Source organism: Microplitis mediator, chromosome 2 (assembly GCF_029852145.1).
Source record: "Microplitis mediator isolate UGA2020A chromosome 2, iyMicMedi2.1, whole genome shotgun sequence".
Lineage (NCBI taxonomy): Eukaryota > Metazoa > Arthropoda > Insecta > Hymenoptera > Braconidae > Microplitis > Microplitis mediator.
This window is the reverse complement of record NC_079970.1, coordinates 25,657,841-25,682,005: the sequence shown is the minus strand read 5'-3', so window position 1 is coordinate 25,682,005 and position 24,165 is coordinate 25,657,841. Positions and strand designations below refer to the sequence as shown.

The 24,165-nt window shown below is 33.0% G+C and overlaps 6 protein-coding genes and 1 long non-coding RNA gene across 7 annotated transcripts; 4 read left to right on the top strand and 3 right to left on the bottom strand.

Moving 5' to 3' along the window:
• Nucleotides 1–467: 467 nt before the first annotated feature.
• Nucleotides 468–2,247, top strand: LOC130663812 (CCR4-NOT transcription complex subunit 11). The gene has a single exon (XM_057463282.1). It carries the CDS (start codon nucleotides 606–608, stop codon nucleotides 1,962–1,964), a length of 1,359 nt encoding a protein of 452 aa, XP_057319265.1. The 5' UTR covers nucleotides 468–605; the 3' UTR covers nucleotides 1,965–2,247.
• A 1,414-nt stretch (nucleotides 2,248–3,661) lies between these two features.
• On the top strand, nucleotides 3,662–5,034 carry LOC130663815 (uncharacterized). Its single transcript, XM_057463285.1, has 3 exons — nucleotides 3,662–3,916; nucleotides 4,013–4,366; nucleotides 4,819–5,034. Exons 1-3 carry the CDS (start codon nucleotides 3,847–3,849, stop codon nucleotides 4,911–4,913), a joined length of 519 nt encoding a protein of 172 aa, XP_057319268.1. The 5' UTR covers nucleotides 3,662–3,846; the 3' UTR covers nucleotides 4,914–5,034.
• Nucleotide 5,035: 1 nt separating this feature from the next.
• On the bottom strand, nucleotides 5,036–7,634 carry LOC130663813 (BTB/POZ domain-containing protein KCTD16). Its single transcript, XM_057463283.1, has one exon. The coding sequence runs from the start codon at nucleotides 7,030–7,032 to the stop codon at nucleotides 6,292–6,294; it is 741 nt and encodes a 246-aa protein (XP_057319266.1). The 5' UTR covers nucleotides 7,033–7,634; the 3' UTR covers nucleotides 5,036–6,291.
• Nucleotides 7,635–7,959: 325 nt separating this feature from the next.
• Nucleotides 7,960–10,087, bottom strand: LOC130663814 (ATP synthase subunit O, mitochondrial). Its single transcript, XM_057463284.1, has 4 exons — nucleotides 9,921–10,087; nucleotides 9,736–9,780; nucleotides 8,653–8,763; nucleotides 7,960–8,537 (listed from the first exon to the last, which is right to left on the bottom strand). The coding sequence occupies exons 1-4, from the start codon at nucleotides 9,945–9,947 to the stop codon at nucleotides 8,091–8,093; spliced, it is 630 nt and encodes a 209-aa protein (XP_057319267.1). The 5' UTR covers nucleotides 9,948–10,087; the 3' UTR covers nucleotides 7,960–8,090.
• A 63-nt stretch (nucleotides 10,088–10,150) lies between these two features.
• Nucleotides 10,151–11,261, top strand: LOC130663816 (reticulocyte-binding protein homolog 2a). Its single transcript, XM_057463286.1, has 3 exons — nucleotides 10,151–10,391; nucleotides 10,718–10,885; nucleotides 10,986–11,261. Exons 1-3 carry the CDS (start codon nucleotides 10,317–10,319, stop codon nucleotides 10,998–11,000), a joined length of 258 nt encoding a protein of 85 aa, XP_057319269.1. The 5' UTR covers nucleotides 10,151–10,316; the 3' UTR covers nucleotides 11,001–11,261.
• Nucleotides 11,009–21,256, bottom strand: LOC130663807 (mucin-2-like). Its single transcript, XM_057463276.1, has 4 exons — nucleotides 20,941–21,256; nucleotides 17,037–17,128; nucleotides 12,979–16,439; nucleotides 11,009–12,867 (listed from the first exon to the last, which is right to left on the bottom strand). Exons 1-4 carry the CDS (start codon nucleotides 20,952–20,954, stop codon nucleotides 12,568–12,570), a joined length of 3,867 nt encoding a protein of 1,288 aa, XP_057319259.1. The 5' UTR covers nucleotides 20,955–21,256; the 3' UTR covers nucleotides 11,009–12,567.
• On the top strand, nucleotides 16,026–19,302 carry LOC130663817 (uncharacterized). The gene is made up of 4 exons (XR_008989254.1): nucleotides 16,026–16,166; nucleotides 16,233–16,845; nucleotides 17,050–17,207; nucleotides 17,296–19,302. It is a non-coding gene; the product is annotated as an uncharacterized LOC130663817 (long non-coding RNA).
• Nucleotides 21,257–24,165: the final 2,909 nt, after the last annotated feature.

Genomic DNA, 24,165 nt, shown 5'->3' with positions numbered 1-24,165 from the left:
GGACTTCTGTCTTAAAAACTCAGTTCTAGAGTTCTAAAGACTTTTTCAGAGTTCTAAAAACTTTTTCGGACAACAGTCCGAAAAATTTTCACCAGGGTTTCGTATTGTGAGTCGTTGTGAGATGATGTAACTGATCTCGGGCCACCTAAAAATTTTTTTCCTCAGCACCGAACTCTGAGTCGAGATCTTCTACAGAATTTTTATAGAATTTCTCAGACTGGATTTCTAAGTAATTTACTTCCCTTGTTTCGAAAATTTTTAATTTTCATAGTGGAAAGTCAAAAATTGCATCGCTTTTTTTTTATTCTCTGCATGTGCGTATTTTTAGTTTCATTTTATTTTTGTAACTGGTTCTAATGTTAAAAATATTTTATTTAAAATTAAAATTAGGACCAGCAGCCGATGAAGCAGAAATTTACTTACTGGTAAAACAAATTCCGGATTGTTGGTTATGGTAAACAGTACTTACATTTTTCTACAGTACAGTCTAGTCAGTTTTTAATTGTAACGAGTGTTGAACAATATTTTTGTTTACATTTAAAAAAACAAAAAAAATTGATAATTTAAAAAGTTGAAATTTAAAAAGTTCTGATTGTTGTAACAAAATGAGTCTATCACCGAAAGAATTAACAAAACTGATGGTGATCCTGGATGAAGAAAATATGGAAACACCATTGGATAACCTAATAAAACAATTACATCAGGAATTTCCATCAAAAGACAAATTTAAAGTTGGTTTGACATTAGTACTTTTATTACAACAAATAGACTTGCTACCAAATCACATTTCACGATTGATAGCGATAGCAATGCTCTATCATCTGTATCCCGGTGAGCAATTTTCCTCGACTCCATTCGCAAGTGTTTTTAACCAGATGCTAAAACCAGTAGACAATTCAAGTAACCAAGACCTCAAGTCCCAACCATCTGGGCATTTATCACAAAGTGAAACAAAATTCGTCGCCAGTCTGATAGCTCATCACAGTCCCGATCTGCTGAAACTCACTCCCCGGCAAGTATTCGAAGAATTATATTTCTCGTCAATGTCTAGTGTTGAGCAGTTGACTACATTCCAACTTAAATTGGCTGAAAGTACCTCGGAATTTCCTAGTATTAGTAAATGCGGTATTCCAATTATTTTACCTGATTCGGATGGTAAAAAAATCGAGGCAAAGAAAGCAGACAAAAAAGATATCATAGAAAATCTAATAGACGGTGATCCTCCTCTGAGTAGTCAAAATTACCGTCCAGAATTTTTGCGTCTCGCGCCTCCGCTGTACGACCACCCAGCTGGTGGTTTAAAGTGGATGTCAGTAACAGAGCCGTCACAGTTTTCCCCAGAGTATGATGTCAACATGTGTGTGTCCAACAGCGCTGGTGCTGAAGCTCGTAGACTGATGAGAAAAGCCTTCACTAAAGTCCTGACTCCACAGCAGCAGCAGCACCTGAGCACAGAATTAAAGAAAGATCCAAAATTAGTTTATCACATCGGTTTGACTCCAAGTAAATTACCGGAGTTAGTGGAAAATAATCCGCTGATAGCCATCGAGGTTCTGTTGAAATTGATGCAGTCAAGTCAGATCACAGAGTACTTTAGTGTCCTGGTGAACATGGAGATGTCTTTACACTCAATGGAAGTGGTCAATCGTCTTACGACAACGGTCGACTTGCCAACGGAGTTTGTTCATCTCTACATCAGCAATTGTATATCAACTTGTGAAACAATCAAAGATCGTTATATGCAGAACCGTCTCGTAAGACTGGTCTGTGTATTTCTGCAATCGTTAATTAGAAACAAAATAATTAATGTACAGGAACTGTTTATTGAAGTGCAGGCTTTCTGTATTGAATTCAGTAGGATCAAAGAAGCTGCCGCTTTATTCCGATTACTTAAACAGCTTGAGTCTGGTGACGTTGCTGGTCTCAATGCATCGACGACTAAAAAAAATCTTGATGTTTCATAATAACGTTACGTTTATAGAATAGATAATTTTATTTAATTAAAATTAATTAACCCTTGAACTTGGTAATTAATTTCTTTGCTTTTTGTGAAAGCCGAATTAGAAGCTAATTTTTCGAATCCGATATTTGAGATTTCAAAGTATAAATAATGAACATTTTTAAAAATTGTATAAAAGTACTGAGGGTTAATTAAAATAAAATTTAATGAATTATTTGTATGATAATTTACATTAATTTATAATCATGTGTTCTAATATTGTATATACAATTATAAATATATATATTTTTCATGGTAATGTAATTAAATTTAAATTATAAAATTTTAATAATAAATTTAAATTGTCATTTTTTTTTTTACTCATAAGAAATATTTGAATTTTTTTATTTATTATTGTAAATTCCAGGGGTAAATGCGTATCGATTTTATAAAATTGTGTCAGAGTGATTTTATTCAAATTTAAATTTCATTTTTTTTTTTTTTTTTAAGCTCTAATAAGGCTCCACTATCACGGCTTATAAATTCATAGCGAAACGGAAAATTTTTTTCCATTAAAATTCAGTGAATTCTTCAAAGAGCGAAACTCGGACAATATGGATTACAATTATCGCTAACGGAAGAGATAAAAAAATTTAATTTTATCAATGGGCGATTTAAAAATTTTTGAATAAATAAATAAAATGTAAGAAGAATGAAAATTTAAAAACTCGTACTTAGATAATTGAAAAAATAATACGCGCATTTTTTAAATTAATTAATTTATTTATTTATTTAAAAATTGCAAATTATTTCATATCTGCTGCATTCACATTTTTTATCATGATGCTGAAGTAACCACCTGAAGATTTTAGTATCGATAATTATTAAGTCATGAGAGACATTTTTAAAAAATATCCACCTGCATTTTTTTTAATTACCTGCCAGTATTTACTTCATTTATTTCAAATAAATAAATTTTTTTAATGACTGCTATTTTCAGCATAATACTTTTTCATGACAGTAAAGTTAGCGGACATCTGACAATTTTTAAAACTTTTTAAATAATTAATTTAAAAGTTTATAAAAGAAAAATAAAAAAATGATGATACTGAAGTTATCAGACACTTAGTAATTTTCAAATTTTTTTTTCAGCAAATCAATTACGAAGAAACGAAAACTAAAAAAATGCATGGGTAGAAAATTAAAAAAACTACAGGTGCAGTTTTTTCAAATATTTTTTTTTTATAAATTATTGTTTAAAAAAAAATCAAAAAATTATTAGACGTCGGCTGACTTCAGGATGATGAAAAATGCATGTTTAGACAATTCAAAATTCAGTAGATGCATTTTTTAAATTTTTTTATATGTAATTTAAAAATTGTCGTATGCCTGCTACATTTTCCCTCTTCATTTTTTCTACTTACGTCAATATAATAAACAAAATAAAAATGTCAATAATTATCCTTTTTTTTATGATCCTGAAATTAGCCGACGTCAAGTAAATTTTGGATTTTTTTAAAAACGATAAACTTGAAAAAAAAATATTTAAAAAAATTGCACCGATAGTTTTTTAAATTTTCTACATGTGCATATTATTAGTTTTTTTTTCTTCAAATTTGAATGTTCAAAAAAAAATCCAAAAATTTTTAATTGTCTGCTAACTTCAGGATTTTTTTTTTACCTCAGTCGTCTTCCCGCCAAAAAAATGCCGCTTTTTATTATGGACAACAGAGTCGCTGTGAAGCTCCTTCATGACAGAACATCCTTTTTTGATAACTCGCCCTTATTTACGCATTATTCAAACGCACAATAGACATGGACCGGCGATGCTGTTAGAAATTATCTCCACCTATATCTATTATTTATATAAACAAAAATAATTTAAATTTAAATTTAAATTACCAACAATGAAAGCAAATACTTTCCTCGTGCTCTTATCCTTAGGACTGCTGTGCTCAGCTATTCCGCAACTCAAAGGTATTTTATTTTTTTCTAATTACTGCAAACATCAAACTAACCTACAAGTGACCTTGGAAACAAAACAATTTTTTTTAATAATAAATTATATGCTAGGTAATGACAGTCGTATTAGAAGAATAATTGACGGGACAACGACAGCAGAACCAAAGATTGGCTTAAACAATAGCACTTTGATGAGTAGTAATGCTAGTCTAAGTACAACAATGAGTATAAAGACTGCTCAGAATAGTGAAACGACAACATCAGGTACACACAATCGTGAAACCAGTACCGCTAGCAGTAAAACGACAACTCAAAGCATTGATAAGTTACAATATGAACGTTATACGACAATGAATCAGAATCACCATACGAGTACGACTACTGCAATGCCAATTTCACCGGATGCTTCATCATCTTCAGTTTGCTCGCCTGCATCCCGTCACTTTGATTTCTTGAGCTTCTTAGGTTAATAATAAATTTATATTTACTATAATTATCATAGCAAATTTAATTAATTAATAAGATAAAAGACCTAGTACCCGACCAGGGAACTAGTACTCGATTACTCCATGTCTTTGTATATTTATATCGCGTCACTAATTACTAGAACTTATATTTTTATACGCCCTTTTGGCTTTAGTCACTAAATTTAAGTTCAAAAGGGCGTAAATTTTTTTTTTAATTGCTAATTAGATTGTAGATTTATTCTACAGCTGATTATTTTTATTTTTAGCTATGAATTAAGTCTACAAAAAATTGACAATAAAAAAAAATTGTACGCCCTTTTGGAATTAGTGACGTGATATAGATATACAAATATATGAGTGATCGGTTACTAGTTTCCTGATCAAGTACTGAGTCTTACCTGACTATTAATTTTTTTTTTTAATATTAAACGAATTTATTTTATCTTCCAGGTGGATCTATCTTCGGATTCCTCGTCGTCGGACTGGGAGTTCTCGCGTGGGGGCTGTATAGGCTGCATGTTGAACGTAGTTATAGAACAATTTAATTAAATATAATCTTATTATAAATTTAAATTGAAATAAAGAATTATTACTCCGAGGTATCTTCTAAAAATTAATGGAGGTGAGGATTTAAAAGTAAAATAAAAAAAGTAATGAAGATAACAAGTAAAATGAAATAATTATTTTTTCGATTAAATATATTCTGAAGATTTTTAAGTCATTAAATCTAATTATACATATATATTATCATTTTGGCTTTGAAGAACCCGTAGTCTACATTTAATTTTTTTAGTTTATTTTTTAAGTTTGTAGTTTTAGTTTATTTAAATTTTATTATTTATTTTATGACTTTATAAGTCACATTAAATTTTTAAAAACTATTTCTGCCTTACAATCGATTAAACTCTTTGTAATATGGCATTCAACGTTAGTTTACCGTAGTTTTCTGAGACAAAAGGATTTATCCCTTCTCTCTTCTATGACCTTTTCATAACTACTACCCTGCTCATCTTCCTATTTAGAGTATGAATTACATACGCTTTTTAATTATTATCAATGTGATTGTCCAGTGACTTTGTTATTTTTAAACACACTGGCCTTTATTATTATTATTTTTTTTTAATTAATATTTTATTTTTCTCATACTTTTAATTATTATTTTTTTCGTTTTTTAATTAAGATATGTGATGATTAAGCCAGACTATGATTTTGTCAAATGACACGACTCAGAGCCGTAAAAAATTCAACAGATCTCTACACAATCATACAGTAAAAACGTTTTTTTTTTTTTTTTAAATGTTCCCATTTTCAGTGAAACAAATAAATGTCATTACAATTTATGCGTAACATCAATTAATAATTATAATTATTATTTTATATGAATTTGCTTTAGAACATTTGATTGCTGTTGATTATCTGCATTTGTCAATTATTAAGTACATTAGTTTTATTTATTTTTTTTTTTTAAAGAGAATAGATTTTAAAATAATATTAATTATTAATTAAATTTAAATATAATTAGACTTGGAAAAAATAATCCAAAGCCTAGTCTATATAATATATATACTTTTTTTAGATATATATATAATATATAATATATAATATAATACATAAACAACAACAAAAATTACAGAGGCAAATCCAAACCATAAATGAGTTTGAATCTACCACAATAATGATCCCATCTATATCAGTTCAATTATCACGAAGAATTATTGAATTTAAAATTGGAAGATTCTTGTTACGATGAAGATGATCTACAGAGTGTACTTTTTATAATGTGTAATAGGCGATTCTAAATCATCATCATGTTATTTTAAAACCAGTGTGAGATGTATTGATGTCATGTATGTACGTGTGTGTGGGTGAGTGTGTGTTGGTAAATAAGTTTGTATGGGTGTCTTTGAAATGTAAATGTGACATCTACTCGCGCACAAATACAAACTCATTGTAATGATTCCAGCGATTCTCCTCAGAGTCAACACCAGGTTTAAGCTGCTCCGTTTGACTTCCAGCGGTTCCAGAACCGCAGCTCGCGACAAGCTTAAATCCCTGTTCCTGCAGCATATCAAAGGCCTGCTCGATAAAGCTGTGTTTGAGGAAGAATCTCGAGGTGTATCTATCGGATAATCCGTGATCTGGGTCTCGGCTTTCATTCAACGTCTCGCCAAAGACATCTCTGCACAGTGCGACGCGTCCGCAAACAAGGATTCTCGACAGCTTACGGAATTTAACGTCAGCGAGTCCATCGCGTCCAAATGCAAAGCTGCCGCGGTAGCCCACAGTAATGTAGCCGACCCCGCGTCTACCGCACAATGACCTTGTGGTAGCGCATCCTTCAGCGTTCGCTTCCTGCACGGCTTTCTCCAGTCCAGGAAGTCCATAATAAACCGCTTCCCTTCGTAGTCGTTCACGTTCACGGAAGCCCTCGGGCAATGCCAATGCTTCATTACGCAGGAAATCCAATACATAACGAAATAGGACGCCGTCGCGGTCAAGAAAATACTTTCCTTTGGCGTCTTTTTCAACTGGTGTTTTGCCCGTAAATATTGCCGATAGCTGAGAGTCACTCTCCTTCGTAAGAGTCGACAATGATGTCGTGTAAAAGACTCCACCCACATTTAACTCCACTACCGAAGGTATTTCTCCGGTTTCTTGACTCATAATGTCAATTATTGCGCCTCACTTATTTATTAATAACCTTATTAGCAGTAGTCAAGGGTTAAATTAGCCCGAGGGTGTTGGTACTTGGCTAATGTTTGATCAACTAGCTTACACAGGCGCGAACTTTATAATAATGTATAACAACGACGATGACGACGTGAGAGTCACACGTAACTGATCTGATACGTCGTGTGATGTCAAACTGGCCCGCTGCACTGCCGTCAGGACAGCGAGTGAGTTCCTCTCGGAGCTTTATCAACTTGGGTAGATGATCAACGCGCAAGCCGATGTACCAGCACGCGCAGGTCCTCGAACTGCTATGTGCGATTCGATCTGCATCTGCTTCCAAGAGATAGCTTGTCACTACACTTACGTTTTTTTTTATATTTTTTTCATCATTTTTCTAACAATCAATCTCTAATGTCTTCTTTCCTGCTGACTTCTATATGCTCTATTTATTTTTTATTTTATTTATTTATTTTACTCGTATCACCCTAAATAAATGATACTGATTGATGGTGGCTATTTACCCCATAAATATTACGTGACAACTGTTATAATCAATCTTGCTAGTGATGCTCTCGTCATCAATCATTGGCCAATCAATAACCCTGTGGTCAAGTCCACCAGATAGAATGTGTGGCTCTCTATACACAAATATTTGAAAGCTAATACCGTTTAATAGAGGTTTCACGATTAGTCCAAGGACCGCTAACTCGAGTTTATAATCAATAAATTGCTTTGATCATGAACCGTACGAAAATTTATATATCCTACCGTCTGTATTTCCTCCAATATGAATAACAACCAATTGAATGGAAAATCAATTAACTGTTTTTCGTACTAAAATTTAAACCTTAAATATTTAGTACTATTTTAGATGTAGATCAAGGGTAGAGTATTAGAAAAAAATATAAAAGGTAATGGTTATTTACATACATTTTTTATTGAAACTCAATGCATGATGCACGAATTACTACAGTGAAACACCGCGTATATTAAATCTAGTATTTTCTCTGTATAATTTTATAATTATTATTTTTATTTTATGGATGAGTTTAAGCTGCAGAAGTGATAATGTCGGAATATTTTTTAACTTTACTTGCAATGCTCATGTCGACGTATTTATCACCGATTGAGACGACCATGCCACCGAGAATTGACGGATCAACTTTTGTTGTTAGAAGAAGAGTTTGTCCTTTAGTTAGGAATAATTTCAATGCGGCCTCGAGCTTAGCTTTGTTCTCAGCATCAAGTGGTTTGGATGTTGTTACCTCGCACACCACTTCACCTCGATTGGCCGCCATAATTAGCTTGAATGCGTTTATTACTTGATTCAATAATCCCAATCGACCGTTCTCGGCCATCAGGGCCAGCAGATTTCCTGATGCTGGGCTTAAATTTAATTTAGTGCCGATTAATTTGAATGCATCGGCTTTCAATTTGCGTTTTATTGATGGATCCTTTACAAAGTCGACCAGCTTTGAGTCTGTTTTCAACATTCCCTATTAAATAAATCATTTGAATAATTAAAGTAAATTTATTCATAGTATTACTCGTCAATATAATTTATGTTCATTATTCAATAAAATAAATAATAAATAGTAGATTATTATTCACCTGGAATTTCAACAGATCTTTTTCAACAGCATCCAGTGATGATTGTTTGCTTGCTGCTGAGAACAAAGCTGTAGCATAACGTCCTTCAATACCGAAAACTTGAAGTGGTGGCTAGTTAAATTATTATCATTATTTAGTATCAGTGGAATTTTATGTTGAATTTAAATTTTTATACTGAAAATAGTTACGATGGTACGTTTTAAATTTACAAGCTGATATTTATACTTGTACCCTATCAAAAAAATCCATATGGGAAACGCATGGCGTTTTCGGATGGATTCCTATAGGAATCCAACATAGATCCCGATATAAATTTTCACGGGTTCCTATGGGAATCCACACCTAGATAGTGGGTTTCCACGTGAAGTTTTTTGATGGATTCTCATATGGTTTCATGTAGGAATATTAATCTGTTCTTTTAGTCATTTATGAGTATCAATAGACAATTGATATAAAAATCTAGATATCCCAGATTATATAGAAATTCATATTTCCAAGTTCCTGTATGGGAATCTAGGTATCGACACTTTCCCATATGGGGATGTAGATACCGATGATTCTACATGGATTCTTATATAAATCCATACACTTCTATATTAATCCCTATGGATTTTTACATAAATCTATAGTTTCTTATATGGATTTTTATGGGTTCTTATGTAATCTCACATGGATTTTTTGATAGGGATAGCTTTCAAATTTGAAAAAGTACAAAAATTTTGATTGGTTAAAAAATAAATGACGACTTCATAAGTCGAATAAGATTTCTGATTTATTATTTAAGAACTGTGTTTGTAGAAATTGTAAATTTAAACATTTTGTTTAATTTTTTTAAGCTAAATAAAGTTACTGCTCAACATCCCGAGCTGTAATAATTTTTCAAATTTATAAATAATTAAAAAATTATGGAGTTATTGAAAACTACGCACAAGAATATTTAAAAATGTCCATGGTATGAATTTAAAAATTTTTTTCTGTCAACTTCTAATTTAATTTTTTTAAAATTATCAGTTCACTACTTTCAGTATCATAAAAAAAAATTACATAACACAAAGTTATTTTATTTTTGCATTTGTAACATACCTTCACTAATTGCTGTGTGACTGGAGATGAAGAGAATGATCTTACCTAAAATAAAAGTAATTATTACATATAAATATTTGCAATTATATTATTTAAATGAAAAGTTTATAATAATACTCGATTACAATCTGACATGCTTTGGTTTATGAAAACAATATTTCTAAAAAAAATATTTTTTTACTTACGATCATAGTGAACCTGCTTGAAGACATGGTTAATAAATATATAAAATATATATTATATATTTAAATAAATATTTAAGTTGTAAATAATATTCGGGCAAGTGACCCGTTTTTTTTTTTTTAACGAGCAGGTTACCAGTGAGCCAGCAGCTTGAAGTTGGCTTCCTGTCTAGATGTCACTGCTACCAACATTTTTAAAATAAAACCACCCAGCAGTTGTCGACATTGCGGTGATTTTTTTTACCAAACAAAAAATAAAAATAAAGACGTAAAAAAACACAGACGTCAAAAAGACTGGAGTTTTTGACGTTTAAAATTTAAAGTTTGTCTGTCAACAATTAACTGTCACTTTTTATTAATTGTTGGTGTTAATTAGAAAAAAAACATTTTTTTATTAAAATGGGTAATCTTTTAACTGCATGCACGTCATGTTGCAAAGAATCAGGTTCCTATGAGGATTTAACACCTGATGAGGTGAGTCATTGCGGTTATATATTTATTTAAAAATATATATTATTATAATAATTATTGCATATAAAAAAAATCTATAATTATAAAAATAATAATTTGTTGTTACAAAGAAAAATTGCAAATTTTAAATTCTGAACGATAATTTATTCTGATAAATTTATTTAAAAATTTGAATCATTTATGTAAAAGTTTTTTTTCTTATCTACTTATCAAGTACGTAATCAATAATTTATGTCACACCCTAGTGATATTAAAATATTTATGATAAAAACAAAGTAGGGGATTTGAATTTTTAAAAAATATTTTCATTGGATTAATTTTTTTTAAAGCAAACAAGAAGACAACAACAAATGGAAGCTGCTGAAAGAAGAATGAGAGAACAGGAGCAACGTGGTATTGGAAACGTCAACGCAGTAAAACGTCAACAGCAACAAGCACTGGAACGTGAAAAACGTGAGCAAGAATTAGCTAATACTGATCGAGATGCGCCATTGAAGGTATTTAAATATTATTTTTAATACAAGTTATTACTTATCTTCCTTCCGTATATTTGTCTAATCGATAAAATGCTAATTGACTAATTTATTTTTATTACAGTGGCAAGTTAACTGAATCATATATATAAGATTATAAATAAACGACTCGAAACGAGACTGGATAATAAACACATGCAGCAAGTATACATATATATACACATATAATAATCGATTAAGTGTAAATTATATCATATGAGTAAGTACTAAATTAAAGTATTAAACGGTGGGTTTTAAACCCCCATGTTATTACTACTCGCGATTGTATACCATTAATTCGTAATTATTTATTTAATGTCTTCAGTGCACTTGTACATGAAGCTGATAAATTTAAATATCTCTCTAAAAAAAAAGATTAATTTCTAGCTGCTGAATTCCAGTTTTCTTTCGAGTTTTTCGATAAATTTTCAATTTTATAACTTCACATTTTTTCCCGCAAAAAAAAATTAAACACTTAATTAATCATTAAAAATTAATCACTTATTATTTTGGGATCAATTTTAACGAAGTAGCACTGCCTTAAAAATATTATTTTCTTGATATTTTAAACGAAAAAAAAACTTATGTAAACTATCGATTGCAACTTTTCACACAAGTAAAAAACTTTTTTTGCATAATATATTTGTACATATCTATTTTAGTGATTATTGTAGTTTTCACTTGATATATTTTAATTAACAATTAAAGTTAACGAATAAAGTATTAATTTATTAATTGTTATTATTATTTTATAAAAAGTATATGGTTAAAAATAATAATATATAAAGAGATATTGTCACTATGTAATTTAATTGAGATTATATTAAAATATAATTACGTTAAAGGATTTTAATTATTTTTTATTTATTTTCTTTGATAAACATTACAAATTATAAAAGTACTTCCATTTAAATTTATAAATTTTTTTTATAATCAACTCAATGACAAGGTCATAGAAAATTTTTATTTGTCATTTTAATTGATATTTAATATTATTATTATAATTATTATTATTATTAATTTTTATTTGTCTATTTAAATTTACCATATTTGAATAAATGATTTGCGAATAGATAGAGATAGAGATACGATAGCCATCGAGATCAGTCAATGATATATTGCGGTTGTCATATCATATATATGTATATATATATTTATAATTAGACATCCATAGAACGATATCACTGTCCTCCTCAAGGACTCGGCATTACCTCCCCCATTAAATATTAAATCCATCTACAGAAAATCCTTCGATATAAAATTTAATATTTTCTACCTCTGCTATTATTTTAATAAAAATTATAAAAACTTTTATTTTCAAGATATCGCGTAATTATATACAAGTTTGATTATTATTATTTTGATTTAATCTTTCATCAGAACGCTCGAATACAAAAACAATAAAGTATGTCATTGCAATAAATTACCACTTCATATTAAAATTAAAAAAAAACCCCAACCAAATTATTCCCGAATGTCACGTACGATTTTTATCACAAGTTATTTATAATTAAATGACTCGGGAATAAAATCGTACGGAGATTCAATTATTAAATATTATTTGTATTTATAAATAAATTTACTGGATTAAAATTTATCGACATGAATTCGTGATGATAAAAATGAAATAGGAAATTATTAAAAATGTGAAATTTTAATTTTTTCGTTTAAATGAGAAGCATTCGCGCGGAGAGATTGTGGTCTTCGATAGGCAGCTCCCATCGATTTTCCACGGAAGTTATCCGCTGGCTGTCTTCGTTTTTGATGTGCGAGCACGTGGACAGTCTGCTCTTTCGTTCGCATCTTCTGGATACTGACCAATATACGAAATCTTTCGGACACTTGTACAGATAACCCTGTAATGATTTTTTTGAGTCTTTTTTACATTTGTAGAATGCGTTACTGCAGCCTTGTTCGAATGGATAGTGGCCTTCGTCGGGGCATAAACTTTCCCGTTTAACTTTTATCTGAAAAAAAAAAAAAAGAAAATGTATTTTATTAGTATAGTCAGTACTCCAGTAATTGGATTTATTAATTAAAAATAAATAGAGAACGTAATGAAATAAAATAATAGTTACGGGCGATGTAGAAGATTGCTCTAGTTGTCGATAAAGTCTAGCAGAAGCCATCTCTGTGTTACAAACTTGTGAACTTTCACTCTCTGGTACGCACTGTATTTGTTTTTCATCAAAGATAGTTTTGTCCGGACAAGCGAGAACCAAGATCTTTATCTCCATATTGCCTTCAGAAGTACACTGGTAGAACATGTTACAGTACTTGGGATGTCTGCGGAACCCGGTAGGACATACAAGAACAATTTGTTCATCAGTTAAGTTTCCAACAATGGGACAAGGAGCAACAAATCCTGTCTCAACGTCTGTTTTAGCAGGCGTTGTGCTCTCAGGCTCAGTAGTTTCTTCTGGTGCTGCTGGTGTTGTTGTTTCTTCCCCACTTTCAGTGCTCATCTCCATTGCAGTTGTTTGCTCAGGTGATTCAGTAATTCCTGGAGTAGAACCTGCTACGGTAGTCTGATCTTGAGATCCTTCTGTTGTCATTTCCGATCCCGTTACTCCTTCTTCCGTACTTTCTGCTGGGGCATTTGTCGTAGTTCCTTCGGCGTCTGGAGACTCGGTTGACCCGTCGGGAGCTGCGGTGCTAGATTCCGCTGGACTGGTTGTCGTTTCCTCTGATCCAGTGCCGGTCGTTGACTCTGAAGGACTCTCTGTGGTTCCGGTTGTCTCTCCGCTCGTTGGAGTAGTCGGGGGCTCTTGGGAACTGTCTGTACTTGAGCTTGGAGGACTCGGAGACGCTGCGGGCGATTGCCCAGAACAATCACGTGCTGGATAAACAGACTCGGGATAATTACAGAGACTGAGACTTGGGTCGTAAATAGTTCCTGGTGGACAATCAAAGTGATAAACATTGAAACCGTTGCCATTGTCGACGCAACGGTAAAATTTATCACATTTTGTTGGATGCCCATAAAATCCAGCACTGTTACAAACAATTCCTTTATTTGGGTTTGATGAATCACCTGAAGAAGTTGATGGTGATGCTTCAGTGGGTTTACTGTCGCTTTCTGTTGATGAGACGGGACTAGACTCAGTTGTAGAACTTGGATCACTGGCTTCATCTTTAGGTTTTTCTGTTGATTCACCAGCTGGTTTATCTTTATCTTTATTACCATCTTCTTCTGGACTTGATACTTGATTCGCTTCGGAGCCACAGGACGCAACTAAATGAATGTAATTACATGTTAAAAGCGATTGCTCCCACGCAGTGCCTGGGGCGCAGTCAAAGTCGTATTTTATGTACCCATTATCGCCCTTGACACATCGATAGAATTTACGACAGTCTGAAGGGTTGGGGAAAAATCCTTCCTCTTGACAGCTTGACATTCCAGCTCCACTTGGCTTAGAAGAAGTCCCTGCAGATGTTGATGTTGAAGGCGTGGCTTGTTGAGTTGTTGGTTTTAAATCAGCTGTCGATGGTTCGGTAGTGGGCTCTTTGCTAGTTGGAGCAGTTGGTGGTGATGATGATGGATCAGAAGTGTCGGGTTCAGTTGAAGAGACACTAGGTTCTGTTGGTGAACTCGGTTCTTCAGTACTGGTGCTAAGTGAGGTTTCTGTATTATCATCGGGACTAGAACTCGAACTAGGACTAGTACTTGTACTAGTGCTAGGAGTTACGTTGGGATCAGCATCACCGTTGTCACTGGAGTCTGTTGAACTCGGAGCGGAAGTTTGCTTATCTTCTTCAGTAGATGATTCGACAGGTGGTGGAGACGAACTCTGATCCGTATCAGGTTCTTTAGAACTTGTTTGACTTTCATCACTGGAGGGTGTCGTCTGCCCACTCGGACTGCCGGTATTTTTACCGCACTCGGAGACTGCATACTCGTAATTACATGTCTGGATACTTGGATCCCAAGCTGTGCCTTCGCCGCACTCGAATTCATACTTAGTAAATGATGAGTCGGCTTTGACACATCGGAAGAATTTATGGCAATCTTGTGGGTCTGGGAAAAATCCTTCTTGATTACAAGAACCGGATCCGGATCCTGGTTTGCTGGGAGTTTCTGAGGGCTTGGGAGCTTCTGCTTCTGGGAGTTCTGGTTGGGTAGGACTGGCTTCTGTGCTGGGTGGTCGTGGTCTCAGTGGTTGTCTGACTGTAGATGCTGAGGGGAGTGATGGAGTTGTTGGTGTTGATGATGATGGTGGGTTGGGTCCTGGAGGATATAACGGATAAGGTGAAGATGGTCGTTGATCAGGATAAGCTGAATCTTCATCAGGTTGTTTGGGTTCTTCATTTGGATTATCAGACTCTTGATCAGGAGAGCTTGAGTCTTGACCTGGATATCCAGGGTCTTGACTTGGACCATCAGATTCTTGGCCAGGAGCACCTGAATCTTGATCGGGTGATTCAAATCCTTCATTTGGGTTATCACTATCTTGATCAGGAGAACTGGAATCTTGACCTGGATGCTCGGGTTCTTTATTTTGATTATCAGGCCCTTGACTAGGATAATTAGAACTAGGACCCTGACTAGAATGATCAGATCCTGAATCACCACTTGGATATTGACTATTGTCACCATTACCCGGACCCGATCCTTGACTACTTGATCCACCTTCACAACTACTTTTCACCGCCCAAGCATGATTACAGCCTTCGATCGCCGAGTCCCAAACAGTTCCTTCCCCGCAGCTAAATTCATACATCGAGTATGATCCGAATCCATCATTAACACATCTGACAAACTTTTTGCAGTCCTTCGGATGCGCCATAAATCCCTCCTCTAGACACTGCGACTTACCGCCACCTGCAGTAGTCGGTCGATGACTTGAGTCACCAGGTCTGATTGGCATAGGAACTTCAGGGTTCACTTCATTTGAATCGGGTGATTCTGTTGGAGGCGGTAAATATTGTGGGCGCGATGGTGTTGAAGGCTGCTGCGGACGATGCTGCGGCCGTGATGGAGTTGAAGGTTGCTGCGGACGATGTTGCGGGCGTGATGGTGTTGAGGAACTAGAAGGGTGTTGTGGACGATGTTGAGGTCGGGATGGTGTTGAAGTACCAGAAGGATGCTGCGGCCGATGTTGAGGTCGGGATGGTGTTGATGAACCCGAAGGATAATGCTGCGGATGATGTTGAGGTCGCGATGCCGTTGAAGAACTACCAGGATAATTTTGTGGTCTCGATGAACTAGACGTCGAATGATGTGGACGGTTTGACGACGGGGATTGACCAGCCCACGGATAAGACGGTGAGTCATGATGCTGCTGCGGTTCATAAACAGAATTGATATCGTTTCCCATTTCACTGCACTCAGACCTTTCGCTGTCTCTCGGATGAACACAAATATCACCTTTGGAGTGGGAAAATACAGTACCAGGACCGCATTCAAATCTAAAAGTCGTCAGTGGACTAGAGCCACCCCAGCTTACGCATCTGTAGTAAATATGACAGTCTCGTGGATCAGCTTGATAACCTTCCTCACGGCATTTGAAATTATTTCCCTGTCCAGCAACATAATCTCCTAGACAAAAAGAAATTTTTTCGATAAATAAACCATGAAAAATGAAATTATCGATTCACTTAATTTACATTCGATGAAAACGTGTAGTGCAGTATTTAAATAAACGAGTTTGCGTTATCCTATGGGTAATTGATATGATACGGCTGAGAAAAGTACATGTATATAAAATATATATGCATAGCTAAAGCAATAAGCCAAAGATAATAAATGATGAGAATGAAAACGTACAGGGCGCACATATAAACGCCACAAGGGCTTTGGCATCATCATCGGCACCGGCAGACTACACACGAGAGCAACAGGAGCATCAGATATTGAAGGCTGTTAAGATGTCCTCGTGAAACCTGTTTGACGGCAACAGCATCCGCAGAAAATATTTTTCTTATTCAACTACCCATCGGCTAAGGTAAAAATACTCCCTACGCATCTTAATAGACTTACATATATATTACATATAATTCCCGTGCATCTCGTGCTTATGCTATTGATCATTATTTTTCAATCTGCATTACACGTTTTAGCATCATATCATATTTAGTACATGTACCTTGCATGCAGCACAACATTTTTTTACAATACCCACTTATATTTACATACCTCCGTAAATCAGCGAGGCTAGAAATAACGCCGTCTTCCAGCACCAAATCGGCTGCTGTGGCCTCAAGACAATTGTCTTTTTATGCTGTCGTCTGTCGTAAAAGGAAAATAATAATTACATCAGTGCTGGCGCTAATTTTCAACATAAATTGCAATTATATATATTTATAAGTATATTATATATATGTATTTTTATTCAATTGTCATTTGGACGTCAATGTATGACGCATTTATTAACCACCGTTGATATTTATTTCAGATCACGGCTCTGATAATATAAACAGTTTTTCAAATGGAAATTCCTGAATTAAACATCAAACAGATGAGATCAAATCACAGTGGGACAGTTACTTTATCGTCCTCGTAGCCGTCCGAGTTGGCTTTTATCCAATACTGAAAATTCCGCATAAGACACCTACAGCTGTTTAATTCTGACGTTTAAAATAACGTTTATGGAATTTAATTGGATAAATAAACCCGTAAGGAAGAGCGATAGTACGCACACGAGTCCTTGGAACGCGTTATCGGGGATGATTGGATGTAAGGTGACTCGGCGATAGGCCGGAGTCCGAGTACAGAGCAAAGATTAAAGAGTACCGAGTTGTGCGCTGTTGGATTAAGGAAGTCGTCATACTACTTAACTAGCTCCTTTCTCCTTTACGGCTGTTGCTCCTGCGGTGTGTTACGACTTGTGTGCAATATCAGGGTGAGTTCCGCTATATACCGAGCCACGGTCATGATGACATAATGCAGCAGCAAATTATGTAATGCAAGGTCTGCAAAGTCACTGACTCTACTTTCAAATGACTTTCAATGTCACCCTTTTAAAGATAAACTTATATAGATATATATATAGACTAGCGTGGTTTTAAATTTAAATTATCAACTGATTCTACGCGTTTTTATCAGACCACTTGTATCAATCTCGCGATACAAAGTCTTGATAAATGATCCTTGAGATCCTTATTTTTGTTTAATTCTCTCAACTTCCGCCAACAACTAACGGTGTTGTGTCTTATATTCAAAATACTATAGAATACGTTAAATGTCACTGCCCACTTGACAATAAATCGTGACTCACTTTTGTCCAAACAGAATGCCTATTTAGTTTTTTTTCTTTAGGTCATGAATAAATTATTTTATTAATAATTAATGAGGTGACTGAACTCGACTCGCGATATTTACTTTTTCACGAATGCCCATTTGCTATTTTTTTTACCGATAAAAAAAACTATCATTCAACACTTTTTTTCGTCAAGTCATTATTAAATTACTTAAATGACACTGATTGACTGACAATTATTTTTTGCATGGAATAAAAACTCGCGGATAAAATATAAAAAAATAGTTTCCTGTAAGAGTAAATGATGGCTATCGAGAACATGATGTACGGTCTTTTTCAGTCACATAATTCCTGTGAAATACTTTTTTTATTTATATAAATTTTTTATTTTCTTGCTCTACAAGAGATATAGGGGCTGTTAGTGAGTGCGGTTGAATAATAAAATAAAAGCAGCATAAAATAAACCAACTCTTCACGAAGTTGTTACCAATAGCTCGAACTTGAGTTACGAGCAATGATGAGGAGCAAGTGAGGTGGTAGTGAACCTGGCTATTATTGCAATATCTACTATATATATACAGGTAGACCCCAGTACCGAGTAGAGACAAGAGACTCAGTACGAATGGATGAGAGAGCTACAACCTTGACGCGGTTGCTTGCAAGGTCGTCCTCGTGCATCTATGTAAGTACATAAGTACCAAAGTACTTTATACGTACGGCATTTGGTCTCTATTTTTTATTTATTTTTTCGTTGACGAGACCCCGAGATAACGATAATGACCACGACTAAGACGACGACGATCCAAGCGCGGAAGGTCGTACCAAGATACCTCGACGATTATCCACATTGTACTTTTTTTTTCCTCGTATTTTTTATTTCATTTTATTTTAACACACACTATAAAGGTATTTGTAATTAAAGGGACAAGCTTAAATTACTCGTACGTGTCCTCCGATCTCTCACCTTTTTTTTATTCTCAACTACCGCTATTATCTATCATGGCAAAGTTAAATTAAACAATTTCCCGGCCTCTACACCATTATAACACTATATAAATAATTATTATTATTTTTTATTTATTTATTTTTTTCCCTACTACAGATAAATACATGCACTGAGAAAAAATTAACTTGGTGCAAACAATATTTTCTTAAGTAGTAAATTATTTAAAATTATCACATTATTAATTCCACATTTAAGTTGAAGAATTTTCTTGACAGAAGAAAATTGAATTTATTTACAGCCCCGAAAATTTCGAGCTGAGATCAGATTTCTCCGATTAAAAAAAAAAGATTTTTAATGAAATCAAATTTTTTCACTATAAATATAAGCAATAGATTGAAAATTTCTGATAGCATAATTTCTTGTAACAAGAAAATCCAATATTTCTAAAAGTTATTTTTTTCTCAGTGTACTCACGTATACATTTAGTATCAAAGGATGAAAAAGTGAGTAATAATAGTTTGTAATAATGATAAACCATTATCGGTAAATAAAAACCTCTATGTAGTATTTTAATAGTGTGAGAATAAATAAAATAAATACGTGGGGGGTTGTTTGCAAGTGCGGTACATTCCGGCACTTGAATCCTTCACCATTTACGGGTTTTCTTATTCGTATACATATACACGCCCAAGGTACAACGAAATAGAATAAGAAATAAATAAAAGCCCGCAATGTTATGTATCGTAGATATATGAGTACGTTCAGTACATTCTGCACAGTAGTGAGGTTCAATGCCAAGTTATATTGAATACCACCTAACTCTTACCCACCAATTAGCGAATACTTTATAGTCGAAAAAATTTAAGCCATAAATGTCATTACCATTACTCATTACTAATTATAAATGATAATATTATACAAATACCACAATGTTTTATTGTAAATGATAGCATGGGTAAGCCAATTAAGATATACCCGATTCCGATATCTCAAGAGCCCACGGTTCCCATTACGCTCGCTAAATACTTGTCGTTGTAATTATTCATTAATATTTAATTTGATAATTAGACTATTTGATTGCAAAAAAACGTTTGGCTGATTACGTTAATGTGTTGTTTGTATTAATGAATTTATGGATAATGGCCTCGATTATTACGAAGGACAATAAATTTACGTCACCGCTAGACTGTTTCAAAATAATAAAATAGAAAATGGGGCGCATATTAATTTTATATTTTTTTAATAGACAAATTAATTTATTTAACTGACTGAGGACATTCTCAGACAGCCTCCCCCACTTTTTAAAAATATTCAGTGACAATTGTGATGACCGTATTTGAATTTTGTCAATTAATTAAAACATTAATTGGAAAAAGGACACCGTAGTTAAAATTTTTTCAAGATACAGATTTTAAAAAAAATTATTTTCAGTTATCAATTAGGAGTAAATCGAAATTTGGTAATAAGTTTCGACGGAAAAATTTAACATTTCCCTAGTCGATAGAAATTGTAGTTAATTTTGTTTTCAAATCTATGCCTTGGAAAAATTGTAATTACGTTGTCCTTTTTTTGATTGACGCTTTAATTTTTTTTAATTAATTAAATATTTTAATACGCTAATGACAGTTAAACGATCGTATATTTTTAAAAAGTGGGGTGACGGTATCTTCTGAATTAAACGATAACTATTAATGATAAGAGACATTACATATCATCATCATAATTTAAACTCACTTAGATTCGGTATAATTATGATTAATTTAAAAAATTATTATCATTAAAAATGTTAGTCCAACTGATAAGTAGTTAGAGTTTGATCGATAAATTTATAAACTGAATTAAAAGGTTGTAATTTGTACGTCGTATAAAATGGTAATAATAGCGTTAGCACTCACCCTTGCGTGATCATGATAAACCGAGTGTTGTCCTTGTACTTGACACCATCGAGCAAATACTTAAACCACCAGATCTTTCCGTTTTTACAGAAAGATTTCCTCTTAAAAACTAGTTAATTAATAGTTTTTATTGTACCAACTACCCGTTGATTGACTTAGATTTAATTAAGATACTTTTTTTATTTAAAATATTATATTTATTTTTCGCAAAGACACGTTTAGCAGGAGCTGAATGAGCAGATTAAAGTAAAATAAGATAAAATCGTCGTTGTTGGGGTCTATTCTGCAAATCAGTCTGATCGTGGCACGTCCTGACAGGGAGTAAGTCCCGGGGACTTGGATGGCTTCTACTTATAAAGACTTGCTTCTCCTGGACGTGTGTGTTATTCTTGCATTCGCGAGAAAGAATCACCAAGGCGCCATAGTGGAAGGGGGCATGGAGCGTGTCGTGATCATTATTTCGATACTACTTTATATTTACTCCTAGAGTAGTAGGAATGAGAGTCACACTTCTTCAACCTCCCCCATATCAGCACAACGTACATCAGCTATAATTATTATTTTAAATAAATTATTTTCACCGTAGAGCAGCTCATTCATTCGTCAATCCCACCTGTCTATCTCCCGAGGATTCATTTTTACAATCAACAGATCAGATAATACGGGAATTAAATTATGAAATCATTTATGAATATGACGTGTTTATATATTTTTAAAATAAAAAAAATATATAAACGTTATAAGATAATAATGACGGGGAATAAATATTTATACATACGGAATGCAGCGAGTTTGATCGCATAGGATAAGCAATTGAACGCGTTAATAGAATTCCAAGAGCGAGAACAGAGTAAAGCTACAAGTACATACGGGAAAAGAGAGTCAATGTCCCAATGTTTAATACTTTTTTAAAAAATAAAAATATTATTCTCCGAATATTGAGTGTGGATTATACGTTACAACTATCGTAAATAAATCTTTTATAATTGACATTTGAATTGGTTACATTTGAGTTTCAAAGCGCAATTACATTTTACAATCTTCATTTGAATATAAAAATAATTTTGAAAAATTTAAACACTGACCAGCAGCATAGAAGTCAATAAGGGTGAGTAAGTGTTCCTGGCACTTGCGAGGGTGTCGTGATGATACTCATTTTTATTACACACTGTTTTGTAATATATATAAACAAGTACCAGCAAGTACGCAAAGAAGCTATTATATGGAGAACGTGTTCTATTGTTCCCGCCTGCGACTCCCTTCGGAAGATTTACCTTCGATAAAAGTAAACATCATCGCCAGCACCTATGACCGTATATTAATTAAATTATATATTATAGTAATTATTATATTTTAATTATATTTTCATTCTTATCATCCTCATCATCTTAATCTTCATTTCTAACGCAATGTTATCTGTTATTATTTACTTACTTATTTATTTATTTATTTTTTTTTTAGGCACGTGATGTAATAAATATAATAAATGTGACCTTGCGACAAAAATGAAAATAAAAAAAAGTTATCTGTCGGCGTTGTACTGAACAATTGACGTGATGGTTGCATTCTTTTAAAACTGAGTAATATGCAAGAATCAGTGAGGATAATTGATTTGCTATGAGTGTATATCTCGTTTCCAATTAAAGCTCGGCGATTAAGAACGGACATCCGGGTCGAATGTTCAATAATTATATTGTCTTATTATTCAATAATTATTTTTTTTTAAATTCATCTATTTAACTTATCAAATATATATAAACTGTCATGATCGCGTCTACATTCAGCAGAAAAATAACTATTATTATTATCTTAATCTAGCGGGTTCTTTAAACAGGACTATTGTTTGATTGTCTCTCCGCTGAATGCGCAATATGAACAATGCGCTTGTTGACTAAAAACTTTATTTTTGATTATTATTAAAATTTGATATTTTAATGGAAAAAAAAATATTAGGGGCCATTCATAAAATACGTTCGCGCTTATGGGGGAGGGGAATCGCTTACTGTGACAAGGGGGTTCGGGAGGTATTTTATACACGGAAAAAAATGAACTATATAAATCGAGAAAGGACAAGTAATATGATGACAAAGTGATCAGTAAATACTATCATTGTAAATAGTAATTTTTTTGTTTGTAATTAAAAAGTGAATACTTATAAAATACCCTGGTGGAAATTTTTCGGATTTTTCTTTGAAAAACTCTGGAAAAGTCTTTAGAACTTTGAAAAAGTCTTTAGAACTTTAGAACTGAGTTTTTCAGAGAAAATTCCGAAAAATTTCCACCAGGGTAAGTATTAAAATTTATTGTTTATGCAAGAAAAATTACAATTTGAATTTTAAAAGTCGTAACTGATACTGAAAAAATTGACGACACGTAGTATAAAATTTTCTATTTGGAATTTAAAAATTCCCCATATTGACACTCAGGTTCCGGGTTTTAATTTCAAACACTAATTTTTAAAGTTTATTTTTCTCCGTGTATAGAAACATTCACAAATATTTTAAAATATATAAATTTTTGTACTTTTAATTACTAAATATCATGTACTGGGGGTGAGGGTGGGGGGATCTATCATTTGTGACGGAATATTGATAGGAGATCGCAAAAAATGTGACATAATGTGATGGAGGGGGGAGGGGGTCTAATAAGGTAAAATTTTACGTGACGTATTTTATGAACGACCCCTTAGAATTTTACATTTTTGTTTTGAAAGTTGGCGCAATCAATTAAGAGACAGTGATTTTAAATTAAATGAATTTTCTGAATATTAGAAAATTATTGATGTATTTTATTGATCAATCAAGTAAAATAATTTTTTTCCCTCAGGTAAAGTTACTTTGACAGATTTTTTTTATTTACGCAAATAGATGAAATTTTTTACTAAACCAGTTCGTTAGAAGTTTAATTTATGTTTCTTCATATATTTATTTATTTATTGAATTACTTATACTGAGGATGTGACATAAATTATATCGTTAATATTATTGGGTAATAAAATTTGTGGATAATATTAGATATCATGCCCATTACCTGCGTAATTTTATCGCTTGTAATATATTTTTAGTTGGACTTAAAATCCCCATATTTTTATTTAATTACATCGTAATTTTCATTCAAATTAATGATAAACAAATAAATATATAGCTACAAAAGCTTTCGTAATTTAAATATTTGAAATAGATTTAGTTATAAACTTCGTTTGAATTATTTGCTGATAAAATTCAA

Bases quoted from the DNA above. Each gene is read 5' to 3' on its own strand.
- LOC130663812 (XM_057463282.1), top strand. From the start codon at position 606: ATGAGTCTATCACCGAAAGAATTAACAAAACTGATGGTGATCCTGGAT.
- LOC130663815 (XM_057463285.1), top strand. From the start codon at position 3,847: ATGAAAGCAAATACTTTCCTCGTGCTCTTATCCTTAGGACTGCTGTGC. The intron at 3,917-4,012 runs GTATTTTATTTT...ATTATATGCTAG, and splicing joins AGCTATTCCGCAACTCAAAG to GTAATGACAGTCGTATTAGA. The intron at 4,367-4,818 runs GTTAATAATAAA...TTTATCTTCCAG, and splicing joins TGATTTCTTGAGCTTCTTAG to GTGGATCTATCTTCGGATTC.
- LOC130663813 (XM_057463283.1), bottom strand. From the start codon at position 7,032: ATGAGTCAAGAAACCGGAGAAATACCTTCGGTAGTGGAGTTAAATGTG.
- LOC130663814 (XM_057463284.1), bottom strand. From the start codon at position 9,947: ATGTCTTCAAGCAGGTTCACTATGATC. The intron at 9,781-9,920 runs GTAAGTAAAAAA...CTTTTATTTTAG, and splicing joins CAAGCAGGTTCACTATGATC to GTAAGATCATTCTCTTCATC. The intron at 8,764-9,735 runs GTATGTTACAAA...TAATTTAACTAG, and splicing joins TCACACAGCAATTAGTGAAG to CCACCACTTCAAGTTTTCGG.
- LOC130663816 (XM_057463286.1), top strand. From the start codon at position 10,317: ATGGGTAATCTTTTAACTGCATGCACGTCATGTTGCAAAGAATCAGGT. The intron at 10,392-10,717 runs GTGAGTCATTGC...TTTTTTTTAAAG, and splicing joins AGGATTTAACACCTGATGAG to CAAACAAGAAGACAACAACA.
- LOC130663807 (XM_057463276.1), bottom strand. The intron at 16,440-17,036 runs GTATGTAAATAT...CTTTTTGTCTAG, and splicing joins AGCCTCGCTGATTTACGGAG to GAGATTATGTTGCTGGACAG. The intron at 12,868-12,978 runs GTAACTATTATT...TTTTTTTTTCAG, and splicing joins AGCAATCTTCTACATCGCCC to ATAAAAGTTAAACGGGAAAG.